The sequence below is a fragment of the Apus apus genome, chromosome 7 (assembly GCF_020740795.1).
Source record: "Apus apus isolate bApuApu2 chromosome 7, bApuApu2.pri.cur, whole genome shotgun sequence".
Lineage (NCBI taxonomy): Eukaryota > Metazoa > Chordata > Aves > Apodiformes > Apodidae > Apus > Apus apus.
The window spans coordinates 12,145,577-12,164,782 of NC_067288.1; the positions used below are offsets into that span (position 1 = coordinate 12,145,577).

The 19,206-nt window shown below is 38.2% G+C and overlaps 2 protein-coding genes across 3 annotated transcripts in view; both read right to left on the reverse strand.

Annotated features, from left to right (window-relative positions):
• The window catches only part of SLC35A3 (solute carrier family 35 member A3), a 20,666-nt gene extending 7,296 nt beyond the window's left edge, over window positions 1-13,370 (reverse strand). The window contains exons 1-5 of one of the 2 annotated variants that reach the window (XM_051624806.1): window positions 13,297-13,370; window positions 4,056-4,260; window positions 3,014-3,168; window positions 2,809-2,931; window positions 2,086-2,257 (exon numbers count right to left, since the gene is read on the reverse strand). In XM_051624806.1, the coding sequence (XP_051480766.1) occupies window positions 2,086-2,257; window positions 2,809-2,931; window positions 3,014-3,168; window positions 4,056-4,242 (637 nt within the window). In that variant the 5' untranslated portion in view covers window positions 4,243-4,260; window positions 13,297-13,370. Of the gene's footprint in view, window positions 1-2,085; window positions 2,258-2,808; window positions 2,932-3,013; window positions 3,169-4,055; window positions 4,261-10,037; window positions 10,434-13,296 lie in introns of those variants that run through there. The other variant, XM_051624805.1, reaches the window with a different exon arrangement.
• Window positions 13,371-13,784: 414 nt separating this feature from the next.
• LOC127387341 (hornerin-like) overlaps window positions 13,785-19,206 on the reverse strand; it is a 73,462-nt gene continuing 68,040 nt past the window's right edge. Inside the window, exons 54-59 of the mRNA XM_051625554.1 lie at window positions 19,079-19,114; window positions 18,447-18,485; window positions 18,009-18,047; window positions 16,223-16,255; window positions 15,647-15,676; window positions 13,785-15,269 (exon numbers count right to left, since the gene is read on the reverse strand). Coding sequence (XP_051481514.1) covers window positions 15,171-15,269; window positions 15,647-15,676; window positions 16,223-16,255; window positions 18,009-18,047; window positions 18,447-18,485; window positions 19,079-19,114 — 276 coding nt within the window. The 3' untranslated portion in view covers window positions 13,785-15,170. The remainder of the gene's footprint in view (window positions 15,270-15,646; window positions 15,677-16,222; window positions 16,256-18,008; window positions 18,048-18,446; window positions 18,486-19,078; window positions 19,115-19,206) is intronic.

Below are 19,206 nucleotides of genomic sequence, written 5' to 3' on the forward strand. Positions count from 1 at the left end.
TTTTTCCAATCCATGTTTGTGAAAAGCTGACCTGTACTTCCATTGCATTTCTTTGCATCTCAAAAAGGCAGTATTGTATTGAACTAAATACAACCTTCCACTTGACAAGAAATAATTTTTTTTGTAGACACAGATAAAATTTAGGTTTAATTCAGATTAAACCAATCATTCCCACTTTCCTATTGATCTGCTAAAAGAAATAAAATCCACTATTCATACAATCCTAATATGATGCTGGTACACATTAAAAATGAAATGTTGCAAAATTATTAAAATAAATTTTCCATTTTTTTTCTACAGTTCTAATAATTCTCTACAGATAAGAAAATGAAAACCAGATTAGACACGTTGGGTTTTTTTGTTCATGTTTTAAGAAAAGATCTACTTCAAAGCTCTTGGGTATGACTGACTTGCTCCTGAATGATACAATGTCTTAAGAGGGCACCTATCTTGCACTGAAGAATGTTTTAGATACATAATTGATTTGTATACAATTGTGAATGTTTAATTGGAAATTATTTCAGATATCTGCGTTGTTACCTGCTGAAGCATTTCTAGCATGGAAGTTGAGAGTACTTATTATCAGCTTTCCTTGGCAACAGATTTCATGTTGTAGCTCCATTCAGAGCACCAAATCTTACCTTAAATCCCTGACCAAGCCCCAGCTACCCACCCTTCTCTGCCTCCAAAATTCCCTAACATAACCCTTCCTGATGTATCTCCTACACCTGGTTTGAGAAAACTTAGTTTTAATATACACAATTCCAATAAAAACTGCCAGATAGTACATAGAGGTTTTGATCCCCTTTATCCTCACATTTCAAAACATTATGGACATGTAAAGGTTTTAAAATATATATTATAAAATATATGTAAGATACGCAGTTCTGCATTTATAACCATTTATAATTAAAATACAGCAACAGGAAAGGAAAAAAATATATTGTTTGTATTCAGATATTTTTGACCATACTAGTTTTTGACCAAGTATCTAGTTACAAAAAAAAAAAAATACACCATCCCCTTTTTTTATGGTAGTTCATTACATTCTATCAGACTCAGTACACAGCCTTGATCCCATAAATCATCCTCATGACTTAATTTTACCATACTATGGATTTGACCAAGAGTCCATACTAAGGCACTGGAAAATTCAAATTCTGCTGAAAGTATTAATTAAAATATGCCTTCAAGTGAAGACTAGAAGGATTAACTAGAGAAAGAAGGGATCTCCAACAGTAAGTTTTGTTCCTGTTGCAATGTGGGAACAATAAGATATTGCTGATGTCATTTATTCCTAACCCGTTAAACTGGACAAGACTGCTTTGAGGTGATGGAAAACTCATTCAGGAAAATGGATCAACTCTGTTGTCATTAATATGTAGGGTCTAGAAGATCCTGAACTACTTTGGAAATGGAAGATACTCTCTTACTGATAGGTAAGGGCATTCTCTTTTGCAAATGCCTCTTCAGCGATTATACAGACAACTAAACAAAACTGACCACTGTATTGAAATACTAATAATAATTCATTAACTCAACTTTACTACCAAAGCAGGATTTTTGCATTAAAAGTGCCAATGCGCTAAAAGTGCCAATTATAAAAACTGCCTACTCAGACAAAAAAAGCGCGTAATTTTAAAACATCTCAAAACATGGATTCAGAAACATATTTTCTTTTAATGTTTCTATACTCTATTTAAAAAAAAAAAAGTTAAAAAAAGGAAAAATAAATACTACCTATATTTGTCATATCTTATGAATTAGTACAAAAGATAATTTTTAAACACAGAGGATACATGGAATCCTGCACAACATTCTTTAGAAAATTTTAAATACAAATTCAATTGACAGATTCTGTACTACCGTTACAGATACTCCGTAAACAAGTTAAATCAAGAACTAGGCTGAGATCCGAAAGCAACTCCTGGAATTCCGTCTAGCTGAGTTTATACTAATTTAAAAAGTACATTTATGCAGGTACTAAAAAGTTAGTGATATTTTTTATTTATATACATATTTTGAGCAGTGATCTTAATTCTTCAGAATGCAGTACCTCCAGGAGATGACTGAAGTGAAACTTACCAAGCTGAATGTTTCTGATCCACACAGACTGCTTAGTTTCCTTTAAAATTTTCTCAAAATAAACCCCAGCAAATCCACTAGAAAAGCAAGCTACCAGAACTGCAATGAGGCCTACAAGCTGAGATCCTGCTGAGTGCTCCTTGGCAGCTGTTGCTTGAGAGTCTGAAGGCCACTGGATGTAAAAACAGTTACACAAAATTTACTGATAAAATGAAGTAATGAACATCTATAAAACGCAAATTTGTTTTCTAGCAAAAGTATCAGTTACTAAATGCAGACAATCACATGCTTGTAAATGTTCTGTATTCTGCACCACAAATACTTTTAAAGAACTGCAAAGCCATCTTTTTTCTTCCTGCATATTTGTAAGGAGTAAAACTCTGCATGAACTGGGAGAATATCCATCTAAAGAGGTGCAGGATTTTTATTTTATTAGCCAAAACTGTTTCTGAATTTCAGCATGACTTATCAGTCATTCACAGTCACCAGCTTTTGCCATCTGACAGTTAGTTACCCTACATACATAAACACAGTTAGAAAACCACTCAGACCAGCTGTCTGTGAAATGGAATTCTCTTTTGCATGTGCCCCTGTTCAGGGATTATGCAGGCAAATAACGCAAGCTGAAATTTATGAAGCCAAATCCTGCAATATACCTAATACTAATCTAATGTTCCTTGAATAAACTCATTAAACAAACACAAATTACTTGTTCATATTTACCTGCACAAATGCCACTCCTGTCATCAATATTACCAATGAAAGCCACTGGTATACACCCAATTTCTTGCTCAACATGGACACAGAAAACAATGCTGTGGTAAGAATTTTCAGTTGATATGTAACCTAGAAGAACCCAGAAACAGTTACTACTGCATAACTAATGGGATTTTTTTGAAACCTGCAGAGAAATCCAGATGTACAGTACCTGGTATGTGGCTGCATCTAGATTTGATAACGCTACATACAGCAAGTTATTCTGAAGAGTATAAATTCCTGAAGGAACAGCAAGTTTAAGAGTTTCCATGGGTTTATTGAGGATTTCATCATGTAGCACTCTGTTCAGAGTCCGCAAATTGCACTCTACCCAAAGAAACAATACAAGAAACAAACATTCACTAAAAGCAGAAAGAAAGAAAAAAAGACAGCAGTGTTCTGTTCTTAAAGATGGCTGCCCCCTTTTCATAACTATCAGTGCTATCAAGATCTCAAAATACTATCTAGCCATATTTGACTTCTATGAGCCTCATAATGTAAGAAAAAAAGGCTGCAAAGTGCCTTCTTGTAGTCCAGAATATCAGACCAATTATTCAAAATACTTTAAGTGAAATCTACTGAAACTTTATCAATATTTTAAAATGATACATTAAAGAATATTACCTAAAAAGTGTGTATTTAGAAGCCTACAGTCATCAATATTTACGCATATGCAATGATATTTTTAAGCTGTTGAAGATCTAACATATATGTCAAGCAACCAGATAAATCCAGCATAAAGTATCCAAAATAAGAACTAGAGTAAATTTGAACATACTTTTTTGAGCTTAAACCCATGCTTTTTCCTGTAGTAATGGAATTGCTTCCTCCCTTCTGCATTTGCTGTTTATTATAGGCTTCTAAATTGTCATTCATGCTTTGGACATATTTAAAGCTTTTAATTTTTTCCTACTTCTACATATGAATTTCTCAAAATGCCTCAGCAAACACAAGCTTCAAGCTGTTAGTAGAACATTTATTCTTGCACTCCTCAGTATCCACATTATTCAAAGATAACTCTTTTCAGCAAATATACAGTATCTTCTATTGTGTGTTGAGGAGTGAAGTTTGATTAGTGTCTTTCAAAGACTTTTTCTTACATGAGAAAGGAAATGCTTTCCTGTACACCTGTACTCACATGGCTGCTTTGCAGTTGCCACTACAATACAGCATATTGATTAGGAAAATTACTTGGTGGAAAATTTGACACATACTGCTGTCTTTGTAGACCAACAGAACACAGGCCAAAATCTTCAGAAGTTCAGCAATAACTACTGCAGTAGAGGATAAGTAACGGGGTCCTTCTTCTTTCAGCGTCCGAGAATAACGCATGGTCAAGACTAAACCTGTGGTCTGAAAAACCAGGATGCCCAAGGAAAGGTATTTTAAATTGGTAGACATTTCTTGACTTTTTTCTCCCTGAAACAGAAAAAAAAACGCAAACCCAGGCTTAAAAGGTGATGGCAGATATTTGCCTTGGGAATCAGCATATTAAAAAAAGTTACTTAGGGAGTTTAGCCAAAGAAAAACAACAAACCTAATCTGATATTTAAAAAGAAAAAGGAGATTAACACTTTAAAAATGTTTTGCAAATACATCATTACAACTGGGGAAGCATATCAGAATATTAGGAAAAGTTATGACTAATAGACAAATTAAATAAAGTATTTCTTACCTGTAGTAATAAACAAGTAAAATAATTACTGTTAACCGATAATTAGCTTCCCAACAACTGGTTTCACAAAAGCAATCTCCCAAGATAAATCAATCATGGACTTCTTTAAATGGGTGAAGGCTCAGAGGGTCTTTTAAAAATGAAAAAGCCCCACATTGTGGTACTGCAGAATGCCCAGTGCCCCTGCTGCAGTGTGTTATTTCCAGAACAAAGATACCTTCTAATTCTTCCACCTCCCTGAAGTTTTTCAGGGTGCAGCCTCTGCCTCATCAGATGACACAGAGCCAGCACAAGACTGTCTGAGGGTTGTGCTGCTTTAAATGAAAATGAGCAGAATGCCTGATGATGAAGGAAAAGGAGAGTTATAGGAAAGCAGAGTTGGAAGATGTGGGATGGAAGAGCTGCAGGGGAGACATCACTAAACCTGTCCTGCTGATTTCCTCACTCAGAAAAATCAGCTGAATATAGATGACTAGGTGACCACCCTTACTTTCTCATAATGCACTGATTACCACAAACCTTACGTTGTTAAAGCTGTATCATTCTCATCTGTACCACAAAATATCACCAACCTGTCATGGTTTTCTTTGTCCTTTGTCATCAATTAAAGCATTAACTTAGCAGAGGAAACTAATCATACAGAAAGCAATTATCATTTTGCAAGCACAGTATATTACAAGGAAGTAAAAAAAATGCATCACTGCTATTCAAAATATTATATAATTTTCTGCTATTCTTCATACAAAGTATGAAGAATTTCCATGCACAAAGAAACTAATGCTTTCTATAAGATATTTACTACTGCCTTCACTGCCCACATACTCAAAAACAGAGCAGTGTTCTACAAGGCCAAAGTAATTTCAAATCAGTAATTAAAAGTTAACAAACACTTTCTCAAGTAAAAGAAAAACAGTAACAAGTCATGACAATTAATGCAGTTCTCACTTTCACAAGTCTAGAGATGGCACAAGCAGCACACACTGGATCCATATGCCAGAGCTGTCCCTATGCATGTGTTACACCTACAGCTATACGAGTTTTGACTCATTAACTACCTAGTTTTGTACACACTGCTGAAGGATGTGGTGGTACCTCTAAACATTTGTAGCTGAAACTGAAGCTGTTTCTTGTTGACTGCATTTCTCTATCTCAAGATGCATTTCATAACAATTTTTGTTGCTATTTTTTCAGATTTGGAGATCTGTGCTATTCAAGTACTTCTTACTTTCCTTTATCTTGTCTCTAAGCATTAATAGATTTTCTCCAGTTAAGTATACAAAGTCAAATTTGATGAAAAAAGTAAATCACTAATATCTTTTTTAATAGCAAGTATCAAAGCATTCAGCATGAAAACATACCAACAAGCATACAGTTTAATAAGCCCATCAGCAAAGCCATAAGGAATACCTACCACAATATCATCTTGGACTACAGTCTTATCTTCATTAGCTATCATGACAAAAAAGGGAACTTGCCCCAGGCAATGTGTCTCAAAAAGGTACCAACAGCAGAAAACATTTATTTAGCATAATGCACTAATGTAGTTTCAGACTTTCCAAAATTCAACAAAACAGAGTTTAAGTGTCCAGTGTGATAGTTGAAATAAGGATATTTTATAAAAGTTATCCTGTCAGTGGTCAGCAAGACAGGATTGTAGAGAACAAGTGTGTGAAGTTTCATGCTGTACTTAGAAGTAGTTGGTTCACAGAGCAGGATCTACAGAGTCCTGAAGCTTATGTATGCCAATAAAACAATCATGCTCTGCTGAGCATGCACAGTTTTTTATCAGCTCTTCTGGTCACTCCTCCTTTTTATTTAAAAGAGCTGCAGATCAATTCATAGAACTCAGTGCAAACTGGGGACTGGATCCAAAAAAGGAGCCAAGTACAGAAGTTCAAACAGTTGAACTGTCTTCAACTGCAGTTCCACAGCAGGTTTAGATTTACAGATTACTACCAGAAGTGTAACCACTCTCTGCTAGCCATGAGTTCCTGCTACCCTCACTGCAACAGACTGTGCAACCATACAAATGAACTATTGTCTTCAGTAACAGCCCACTGTTTGATTGCCTTAAACCAATAATGAAACGGAAGTTCCCCATGCATTTCCTGTAGAGAGTGACAATCAGGCTTAGATTTCTTACCGGGCTTGGGCAGACTACTCAGTACTCTGCAGGATGTACCTGTTCCAAAACCAGACTTAGGTTTTGTAATTCAAAGACTGGAAGTTGAGTAGTTAAAGTAACTCAGTGACTTCTGAACTGTAACTTACAGTGAGAGATGGTTAGTTCCTGCACCTTGTTGACCTTGTACTGTGTCACATCTGCAAACTCAGTGACTAGGTTCATTATTCTTTTATTAGTTTAGGTAAAAAAACCTAAACTGCTTCTGGATAGTTTATTCAGTGTACCATGTAGACACACCCTAGAGCCAGCAATATGGGAGGCAGGGGGAAGAGGTTAAAGGCAGGTCTTTATGGGAAGTCAATGTGGTAAGCCAAGACGGTATTTACAGCCATTTAACATTTGACTTTGCACACACAGGTGGATAAAATGCAGAGAGATACTACGAGAAGATTTGTTCTCCTGAAAAGTATTATGGAAAAGGACCCTGGAAAGGTTTAACAGATGCAGAAACCAATCTGTATAGGAAATAATACCTTCAGCTCTAAGTATCATATTGTGCAAAGTCCAAAAAAATACCTGTTCAGTGGAAAAGCACATATTTCAACTTCATAATATTAGTTCAGACAAAACGAACACATTCCTGACTTGCAGATTTCAATCTCCTTCAGTAATTTCCCCACCACAGGCTAAAATTTTGTATTTTATATTTTATTTTTATATTGTCCCTATGCTTTGCCTCCTAACATACTGATAAATTCTAATGTTTGCAGATGAAAAATTAGGCCAAAAGGAACATAATCAATATGACTTAATAAACAGTAAACATACCATATATTATTTATTTTCCTCTATCCATTCTTAAAAAAACTCACTAATATTAATCAGGATTTACCAACATGAGCAACAAGATTACAGGACTCTTCTTAACCTTAAGATTTTGTCTTTTAAAGATCTGCTGGTATAAACTTGAGCTTCTCAGATGCCAAATACCTACAATAACAGAATCTTGTGCAAAATTTAGGATTAGTTTATGAATTTATCCTGTCCTTGTTTCATCAGAGATCTCAAAATCTGTCAGAAATTTGAGCTACCTAACACACTAAAAAAGGGAACTCTAGAAGGAAATTAAGTATTTATTTAAATATTCATTCGCTAAAATCATAGACTGGAGACTGAAACACTTCCCAAAGATGGCTGGCATGATACTGCCTATTATGGAGATCCTTCCAGCAAGCATGGCCTAACACCATCTGCAACAACAGAAGAGCAAGGAAAATTCCACGGATCCAGACACTCAAAAAAATTCACACCATGCTGATACAAATTATCACTGGCAACTATTTATTTACTCCTCCCAACTCTGTCACAAGGAAAGTTACATAAAAAATAAATAAATTACTAGCTACCATTATGCTTCCAGTTTTGACAGTGATGACATTATGTGAATTACACTCCTTCCAGCATTGCTGTGAAATGTTTTCATTGCTGATGGTCTTTCAGATTAAAAACCCAAGTTATAGGAATTATTGCTAGCTTTTACTTGTTTTTATGATTAAGTTTAGGACTGCTAAACCAAAGAAAAGGCACTTGCACATTAGTTAGGGAACAAAGCCAAAGAGAAGCAGACAACCAGCCTCTTGAAACTGCAAAAGACAAAGTTTAAGTTTTGTGTGCCAGTACACCAAGTTCTATATCTGGGTTCTACCAGAAAATAAACACAAATTGAGTTGCCTTACAGAAGGAAAAAGAGAGTGTAAAGTACACTATTTCGTTCCAGTGGAACAGGTATGGACACACTTCCTGGACATTTGCTTAGAAATTAAGAGAGCAGATTAAAGAAACAGGATCGTGCTGTCATATTGCTCAAACAAAATTAGTTCAGTGCTGATGCTACACCTATACAAATATAATAAGCTGGCAACAAAGAGGAAAAGCACAGCTGGAAGGTGGAGCAAGGGCTAGCTCACAGAACAAGAAACTATTTTTGTAGGACTTCCTTCTATGCTTTCATGCATGCATTGCCCTTTTCCCTGTGCTGGGTAACACTTAAGTACATGCTACTTTCTATAACTCAACGACATGGAAAGTTCTATTCCATAAATCTTCTTTCTATTGGACTCAGTAGTGCTGCCTTTTCACTGAAAGTTGTATCTAATACAACAAATAATTTATGTATAGAAATAAAGGATGGAAGGAGCCTCATGAAGTTCAACAACGCCGAGTGGAAGGTCCTGGATATGGGCCAGGACAATCCCCAACAACAATACAGGCTGGGGGATGAACGGATTGAGAACAGCCCTGCAGAGAACAACTTGTGGGTACTGGTGGATGAAAAATTGGACAGGAGTTGGCAATGAGTGCCCATGGCCAGAAAGCAACCATATTCTGGCCTGCGCCAAAAAAAGCATGGCCAGCAGGTTGAGGAGGGTGATTTTCCCCTTCTGCTCTCATGAGACCCCATTTGGAATACTGTGTCCAGCTCTGGAGTCCTCAGTACAGGAATGACATGGACCTGCTAAAGTGGATCCTGAGTCCTGAGGAGGGCCACAGAAATGATGAGAGGGCTGGAACACCCCTCCTATGAAGGAAGACTGAGAGAATTGGGGTTGTTCAGACTGAAGAAAAGGCTCTAGGGAAACCTCATTGTGGCCTTTCAATATATAAGTGGTTTTTAAGAAGACAGAGACTTTTTACCAGGACCTGAAGAGTCAGGACAAGGGGCAACATTTTTTAACTGAAAGAAAGCAGATTTCAACTGGATGTAAGGAAGGAATTAGCATGATAAGGGTAGCGAGACACTGGAATAGATTGCCCAGATAAGTTGTAGAAGCTCTGTCATTGTAAATGTTCAAGGCCAGGCTGGATGGGGCTTTGAACCACGTGATGTAATGAAAGATGTCCCAGCCCACGGCACAGTGGTTGGAACTAGATGAGCTGCAAAGGTCCCTTCAAACCCAAACCATTCTATGATTCTATGAGAAATATCCCAGATGGTAACTGAGGGTGCACAGACCTTTCTAAATCTCTAAAGTGCCACTGAACTGGGTTATGAACAAGATTCAAACATACATATGAATACTTTAACTGCCAAATTTGGACTGATATAATTTTAAAATGCAGGTATTTCTCTCCACACCCCCTCAAATACGTAATCTTTCACATCTGTGTTGTTGTTTTTTTTTTTAATAAACCATAATGTTAGAAACATTTCTAATAATCTTAAACCCTGTATTTCTCACTTTAAAATGTCACCATTGTTCTCTGCCTTCCTCATCCCTGAAACAGTTTTCTTCTCTGTTCCCTCCCATAAGCCATACATAATTATCAGCTGTTCCTCTCAAATACATGACACTTTTCAAATAAATCACTGCAAATCACTTCATTTTTAAAACTTACCTTGCTTTTTCTTATGTTTTTCAGTTTATTACTCATTCTTCTTGCTGGGTATGTTATAATGTGTATTAAGTACACTATGGTAAAAATAAGCTGTATTTTTCTCAGAGCTTGTATTCTTCTTTAGAAGTGCTATTAAAAGTGAATCCTGTAGCAAAGCTTTTTTTTAACTCTTCTAGCAGAACACCAATTAGTAGTAGTAAAAGTAACAAAGATGGTCTTTTTTGAATGAAGGCTTCCCTTCAGGCAGTATTTCCAATTTCTCCACTTACATTAAAAAAATTCTTAAGTGGTGAAAAAAATTAAAAGACGAGAATATCAAGCACAACACAGTAGAACACTGGTGGACCTTGCTCCTGCAACATCATGTAGCTTCCCAACCAGAACCTTTTTAAAATAATGCAGACACTTCTTAGTACTGGCACAGCGCAGTTACACATTCACTTTTAGCTGCTAAAGATCAACCAATGATTTATTCTTAACTTTGCTCCAAAAACCTAGGCTTTTACCAAAGACAGTGGTGGCTCTATCAGCAATTCGCTGAACTGAGCAATTAGTTCACTGACCTGAACTGATTCAACCCAAGATTCCACCATTGCCAAGTCTAACAAAGGAATGCAATTACATATTAACTAACATTTAACTTCAGCGAGGCTATAAATTGCCTGGAACTCAGGTAAGGTTTTCTTACAGGTTGACAGCCTTGCAGAAAAGGAACTTAACACTGCTGAGTTTTCTTATGAACTCACAAAGAGGTTTTTTTTTGTTTTGTTCGGTTTGTTTTTCTTTCACAGGCAAAACAATCACCATTCTAATCTATGTACCAAGAAAAGTTAGGCATTGTAAACCTTTAATGTGAAACTTGTAGCTAACTACTTTGCAAGCCCACTCTATACCCTTTATACTTTACACTAAACCTAAGAATCCAAAGATTAGATTTCTCCGACTCATGAGAATTTGGTTTGGTGAGTATTAAAAAAAACACATATTGAGCACAGGTATTCAGTGTTCAGGAAATTCAGGCCCTCATTGAGCTAAATCTAACACAAATATTTCTTGTAAGATGAAGTCTTCCACTATGTGCATAGTAGTGCAATAGTTTTATATTGACATAACAGTCATTAAGCCAAACTCTGCCTGCCAGCACAGAAATCTGACACAACCTGCCTTAACAGCCTCTTTTTCAAACAGTACATACACTGCATTCATTGTACAGATCACAGTACAGAAAGAACCCAGTAGTCACATTCAGCTTCAGTGAGCAGAGAGGTATTCAGTTCTCAGTTTTAATTAAAATGCCCATCCCTCCTCGGCACACAGGAGTGCCATGCCATGAACCAAAGCACTGCTCAAATGCAAGTCCTGCCAATGTATCAAACCAATGAAGGAGCTTGATTTAAAGTGCTGAAAGACTGAACAGTGAAACCAGCTTGGGCTTCAGCTACAGCTTACACTTACTGTATTTAAGAATTAAGTGAGTCTGGGTGCTGGAGGCAATGCAGCCACCCTAAGTCAAGGTGACCTAGTTTGAGTAGAATAACACAAACTAGATACTACAGTGAAAATAAATCTGCAGACACTCATTGCAGAAAGCTTGTTGTTAAAACCAGATAACTAAACAGTGTATTGAAGGGGTATGAATATAAGACAAAAACATTAAAAAATGCAATGGGAATATCCTGAACTCCTGTCCATCTTACATCATTATGCTAGACTGTAAAAGGTTCAGACCTTGAGAATCTCTCCTCCCCTCTCAAGACACCCTCTATTGATGTGATCCAGCTGTGCAGCCTCCTGAGCTTCAATGAAGGCACTGAGCCTATGCTAGCAGCATGCACATGAGTATGAACTGAAGTAACTGGGGAAGAATAAGCCCAGGTGGCAAGTAATTCAAGAGTAGTAAGAGAGGAATAACTATCTAGCAAGCCTGTCTCAAAGATTAAGAACGTGTTGCCCTCACTTAACACTGCCAAATCTGGAACTGTTTTAAGCAGACAAATGTGATTTGCTTTCCCTAGGCACCTGGCTCAGATGATCCCTCCCTTTTTCTTGTTATTGCAAATAGCAGCATAACTAGTGTAAGGAATTAGGCTGTGTAGGCAGCCTGTAAGATTGCTAAAGACACAGAGTCATGCCTAACAATACATTACTCTAAATAAAGCCAGTTTATACTTCTTACCACTGTAGCCTTTCCCAAACCCAGTATTTTCGCTACACAGTCTACTTCCACAAACCAGAACATCACACATCCCAAAACAATGGATCCTTATCTCCCAGATGGTAATTTTCAATTGCAGGTTTTCACAATGCTTATAACAAGGTCCAAGTGAACCATGAGCTACAGCTGCTCAAAGAAGGGGCTACTGTTCCCAAGCATTGGACACTTAAAGAGTCGGCTGGAGAGGGTGCTGGGCCATCTTGTCTAGACTGTACTTTTGCCAGGGAAGACTAGACCAGATGATCCTCAAGGCCTGGTATTCTATGACTGTAAATCAATTTATTCACAATCATCACCTCCCTCAAGCTCACCCTGCAGCCTTTAAACCCCACAGATTTTGGGAGAAGCAGTCTGTCACCTAAGGTTCATTCTAAATCCCATTTTGACAGTTTGCACATATGTTCTTTGAAAAGCTAGGGATCCCTAGGGTATCCAAGTCTTTCTCAGTCTGATTTAAAATTTAAGTTTGTAGGGTTCAATAAAATGAAACAACTTGGAGTAACTTTTGCTGTTCGTTTTTAACCTTCCAGTCTATTCCATAATATGTATTATCTTATTATGTTCATTATAATCTTCTGGCTTTCTGACTTAACCCATAAACTCTGCACTGCTACAGCATTTCTCATTTCAAAAGCCCAGGATGAAACCGTGTTGTCAAGAAACTACTTGCAGAGTGTGCGTTCCTGTTAACTTCCCATACCGCACCAAGCAGAGCGAGCACCTTCTCGGCGCCGCGCCAGCCGCTCCCGCCCCGGCAGAGCCCAGCAAGCCAGGCCCCGCCGCGGCACCGACACCTGCCGCCACATCCCCGCCCCTCCCAACCGGGCAGACAGCCGCTTCCCCACAGGGACTTCACCTTCATCCCTCGCTCCATCCCCAGACCACTCCGGTTTACAGGCACGTCCCTCAACCCCACTCTTCCCCTCCCAGCCTGCTCCCACAGACCTGCCTCCCACCCTTACCCATCAAGCCCGGACGCCCACCCCTCCCACACCGAAGGCCTCGCCCAGGCCTCCTCCCTCAGCCCCAGCCCCGGCCTCCCACCTGCAGCACCGGCGGGCGGCCCCGCTGCCCCTCACCGCCGGCTCCGCTCACTCCAGCCCCGGCTGCTTCCGGGAGCCGCGGTCCCGTCCCACAAAGGCTCCGGCTGCAGCCGCGGCTCCGCCCGCTCCGTTCCCAGCGCCGCGGCGCGTCCCGCCGCGCAGGGAGAGGCTGCCGGCCGGGAGAGGCTGCCGGCCTGGGCGGGCTCTGGCGGGGACAGGCCGGGGCCGCTAGAGGAGGAAGGGCCTGCGGGGCGGGTCCCCGCGGCCGGGACGGTTCCCGCTCCCACGGCGCGTGGCCCGCACGGCGGCCCCGGCCCCGCCCGCCCCGGAGGCTCCTGAGCCGCGGGCTGAAGGAGCGGGAGGGCTCCGCCAAAACCTGGTCTTTCAACAGGGGTGTTTCTGCAGGGAGTGACACACGCATTTAGTGTGAAATCCATGGTAAATTTATTGAAGGAGTGCAAGGCTAGTTTGAATGAAGATGTGGAGCTCTCGAAGAGAACCTTAGTGTCTACTCGAAAGAAACAAAGCGCCCACCAGATTTTGAAGGACCGTATTTAGGCAAAAACTCCCGTGTGTTTCAGTTACAGCCTAAATTACTGAGGTTGACTTACTGGTGGCTGGCAAAGGACAGAGTGTCCAGCACATCAGCACCGGGTGAAATCCCAGCTGAAGCTGGTAGCAGAAGCTGACATGTATCTCCATTAATCAGTTACAATTGCAGACCCTGGGAGACAAGCATACTACAACTAAATGTAATTTTAAGACTAGACACATGTTCAGTAGGCATTAATTAGAACGTGTACTTCAGGAGAACACAGTCGGTTGACCCCAGGTGAGCTGTAGGAGCGGCACGACGACGGACACGGCACCACTCACACGGTGCCACCACGATGGTCACTGCACAAACAGGGCAGCTCTGGCAGCTCCAGTGGACTTCGCTGCAAGATGTGGAACTGAACTCGAAAATGTCACTCCTGTGACCACATTTACTGTACCTGCTTGCAGCTGTCAGCACTGTTACTGAAATTACATTTCCAGGAATATCAGGTATCCCAGGTTAGACTAAATAGTTGAGAAAAGGAGCCAAGATACTATCAGTTTTATGAATTTAATTAGATTTCCATTCCTTCCCAAGGGAAATACATTGTTTTTCAGCAGCTTTTAGACTATCAGCCTAATCTGGAGTGCCTTGCCTCCTATATTTCTCTACAGAATTCTAGGTATTTGCAACCAGTTTGAACAGAATGCAGGATTTCTTTGCTCTGAGCTGTTTGGCTTCTCTAATGCATAAACTTTAATTAATTTAATAACATTTCAGTCCCATGGAGTATTTTGTTTTGCAATCTCTGTATGGAACTTGCGTTTGATTACAAGAGACTAAAACCAATACTCTGATATTTCAGCACCTTTTCTCCTGTCCCATTGAGGCCTGCTTATCAGATGTCTACATTAGCATTTTTTATGCTATGATGACCAGATATGGTGCTCAGTTTGCATATACAACAACTTGTTTGACCTCCTCCCCTTTTGCTAATAACCAGATATTTTTAAAGTATTGGTTTGCTGCACCAATCAGATTTCAGGTAGGTGTTCATCACATTCCCCATTGGTAATAAAAACAAATCTTATAGGGAGCGTACAATATGCTCTTAAAATGATGCCTAAAATACTGACAAAACTAATGGTATCTACTAGTGACTAACACCAAAGGTAAAGTAATGAGAGGCACAGCATACTAGCTAGTCATGCAACGTAACAGCCAAGTAGGATTTGCCTATTTGACTTAAGGGTATTTTTTTTTTCTTACATCAAGTAGTTAATCTAGTATAACGGAATATAATCTATGTCTAGGATGCCAAACAGCTCTTCAGAAGTTCATATAGACCATTTTGATGCAGCAGCAGAGAGAGCAAAGGCACTCAAAACACTGAAAACCAGGAGGAGTTGGGGAATGGAATGTTTCCCAGCAGAGCTCTATGAAAACAAAACAAAAAAAAGGCAATTTGATAAACCCAAGACAAAATAGGTCTATTTATTACTCTTATAAAAGCACATTAAATTTCAGAGAGATTTTTTCTTATTAGTCCCTTCTATTATGTAGACACCTAAAAGATCATGTGCCACGTCTATTGTACACATAAATCAACAGGTGCTCAGTTTCTAAGTAATAGGCAGGATTGTAAGTACATGGTCCCACTCTTCCTCATTTTTGTTGATACTATCCACTTATTACACTGCACATGTGTTCTCTAATATTTTTTCAGGCATAGGACATCTGATAGATACTTCACAGTATAAATAATACATGTAGGAAGAAAGCAGTAGAAAATACAAGAAGGAAAAGTGCTTACCACTTGACTGCCGCCTGAGGAAGGTGAATTCTGAAAAAAAACACAAATCTGTAAGTGTTCCCACCCAGTGGTTTTGAACACAGTTTTGCCTGTAATCAACAAAATTTTTACAGCTTAGCCCACAGCATGGTTTAAGTTGTTCAAGAGGAAAGTAGCTTTGCACAGATGAACAGTTTTAGTTACAGAGTCTCTCTATCATACATCTGAAAATTTCAGCTAAAAATGATGAAAGGGCAAAATTATTTTTATCTCATTCTGTTATCATATTCCATACAGAGTTTTCCATCCCTGTACTTGAAAGAGGATGATAAAAAATTGATGACAGCAAATATGTAACAAGGCCACTAACTGGAATGTGAAGGAAGGTACATTCAGATTTAAAATATAACTGATACCGAAATGGCTTTCCCAGAATGAGGCTGTATTTTCCACAGCGGTTTCTTTAAATATACTCTAATAAAAATGGAATGAATAAAGGATGTTCTTCTCCGACCAGATCATCCTGAAATTGCTCTGTCAACCACCTAGGTTTTAGCTACTAAGAAAATGAAAATTCTGTAATGAAAATATTCTTACCGGTTTCCCAGAATAAGTGCTTCCCGAGAAGCCCTGTAAAATAATTAGAAACCATTTATTTTTGTTGTACAAGACTCCTAGTAAATTGTGCCCAAGGAATACACAGCATTAGATACTAGCAGGATTAATACTGACTTTGATTATGCCTTTCTCCTTGCGCTTTTTTCCCTATTTTAATTGCATGGTCTCAAGTAAGTACACCCATGTCCTGTTTATTCCATGAACAATTTTGGAGGATTTTCAAAGCAATGCATCATTGACTGAACTACAGAGTTTAAAACAATTATCCTGGTATTTAAATACCTAGTTCTCAATAGAATGATCCAAGCATGTTTCTTTGTGAGGAACAGAGGATATCAAAACTTTGCTGTAATAGGAATGAATGCTGCCTCATCCTAAGTTTCAAGTCTGAGATAAATACTCCAATTTTTATTGGTCAGTTTCCTCAGACATTTAGCATTGTAACATAATTTTAAATTTTACCCTCATTCGTGTTAAATGTTTTAAATACCAATATCCACATTTCTACCTTGGTTGTGGAATACTGAAAGAAGAAAATCCTGACTGGCTTTCCTTGATTACTGCCTCCTGGGGAAAATGAACCCTGAAAAAGACATCTGTTTTCGACTCTAAGCCTATATTGTACTTCAATATATTATTGCTACATGGATTAAAGTGCCACAGGAGAGTGAACACTATTTTTTCTCCACTCCTCCAAAAATCCCAGGGAAAATCTCATCTGAACTACACATATTTAACATCTTTCTGCTACAAATATTCTTTTTGAATTATGTGAGTCAGAGAATTTAGTTCAAAACTCTCAAGAAGAGCTGTTTTGTAGTTATGATCTGTTTTAACATATGGAAAAAAAAGTACTTAAGTCCATCTAAACATTAATCCACCTGGAATTAGTCTACAGCTACATATGGGGAGGGAAAGAAAAGGTAATTGTTAGTTCTTTACAGCCCTTGAAGAAAGCTCTAATATGGAAGGTAACTGAAAATAAAAGCAGATTATGTTCTACAGGAGTCTTAGTTTTCTGGAAAAGTTGCTGTGCTTATTTGAATGACATTGCCATCTTAGAAGCATTGTCTCTGAGAAATACCATCTAATGTGGTACACAAATTGTCTCACCTTCATGATTCACGTGTAAGAAAATGTAACACTTGTGCCCACTTTTGTAATAATGGGTGGATACATGTTACTTTCTATAAGAGATAAGCTAAAACGTTGTGTGTGCTTATTTCTATCTCCTGCCATTGAGTGACAAGAGCAAGGTTTGAATTACAGGGCAAAAAAAGTGGCTTGAAATGGGAGAAGGTGAAAATAGAGTCAAATGTCAACTTCTATTTCCTACAAAAAAGAAAAAGAAAGCAAGCCAGAAATACTGAAGACAAATGCATAGAAAACAAAGGAAAATGTGAGCCCTGAGGACAAAGTGTATGATTATTATGAATGTAAAAAGAAGAAACTGTTCAGAAGTCTCTTGTAAACAATAAATTTAAGAAAATCCTGTAATCTCATTCTGTGATTACCAGAACTAATACAGAGATTGACTAGAAGTTCAGTTACAGAGTAAAATGGTGGCTCAAAACTACAGAACTGTATGAAAATTAATTTTGTGCTTACATTTGTTGAAATTATCCTAGATAAGTAAATAATGTGACATTCTTTGCATATTTGATTAATTCTCAGAAAAATGGCTAGTCCATAACTAACTGCATATAGTTTTTTAACAGGCTGATAAGAAAAAAGAAAGGTAAACAGTTTTATTTTTTTTACTTACTGGTTTACCCTGTTGTCTGCCTCCAGAAGGATATGAGCCCTGTAAGAAATAAAACATCTATTAATTAAATGAAAAAATATTCCATAACTACCTTGAGACAATTTGTTCAGTATTAGGACAAACTTTTTCAAAGGTTGTTTTAACAGAAAGTAACTGGGGTCTAATTTAACCTATCTCCAACAGCAATTTGTCATTCTGAATCATGAAAGCAGTGTTATGAAATACAGTATTGTGATTATAGTTTTACACAGCCATTAATTCATTGTAACCAATTCTTTTATTCAGCTTGCTGAAACGACTTTAACTGCTATTACCTCAACTATTTAAGCCCAGTAATATGGCCAAATGAAGGTAACTTTCAGCATCAAGTAACTGACCTGATCCAGCTGGTACAGGGGAAGACTGAGGAGTGATGGGATGGGAAGAGAATAGACTCACCTGCCCACCGTACTGGCTGCTTCCTAATGGAAATGATCCCTATTTTAGAAAAATAATTTAAAAAAAAAAAAATCACAGGAAACGTAAGTGCTTAAGCACTAAGGAATCTGGAAAGTATATTAAGCTAAAAAGATGCAGTGAAAGACTTCTGACTTAATTCCACTAAGTTCCTTGACAGTTATTAAAATTGGCAAACAGTCACAAAACACAGATATGAAGTGTCTTTAGGTATTGCTCTGTTCAAGGAAAAAAAATACTACCTGGCATCAAAACCCTGGACCTAATCTAAACAATACTCAAGACACTGAAGAAACTTTACAGAGTTATTAATGCAGGGGCAAATGGCTGCTTATCTGCACATATTACTAGTGTTTTATGCAATGAGTTGAACCTCGTGAATCATTCTTCAGTATTTTTTTGAGGTAAGTAAAAAGCAAAATCTTTGTTCTAGTATATAGGAAGATACTCTGAAATGTCAAGAGTGATTCAATAAAAGCCACACGTAGTTGCTGGGATTGTCTTTGACTAAAACTGAACTCAATATTTAATGGCTTCTGGGCAAATTTGGCAATTGACCTATGTTTATTTCTGAGGAACTAATGTGTGTAAAACGTTCAAGACAAATTGCCAACCTGTCCACCATGGTAGCGGTTTCCTCCAAAAGAGCCCTGTAGTCAACAAATTCCATGTCACGTAGAAGAAAACATGAGAACATACTGACCTGCTGCAATGATCAAGCCTTTTACACTATTACTAGTAC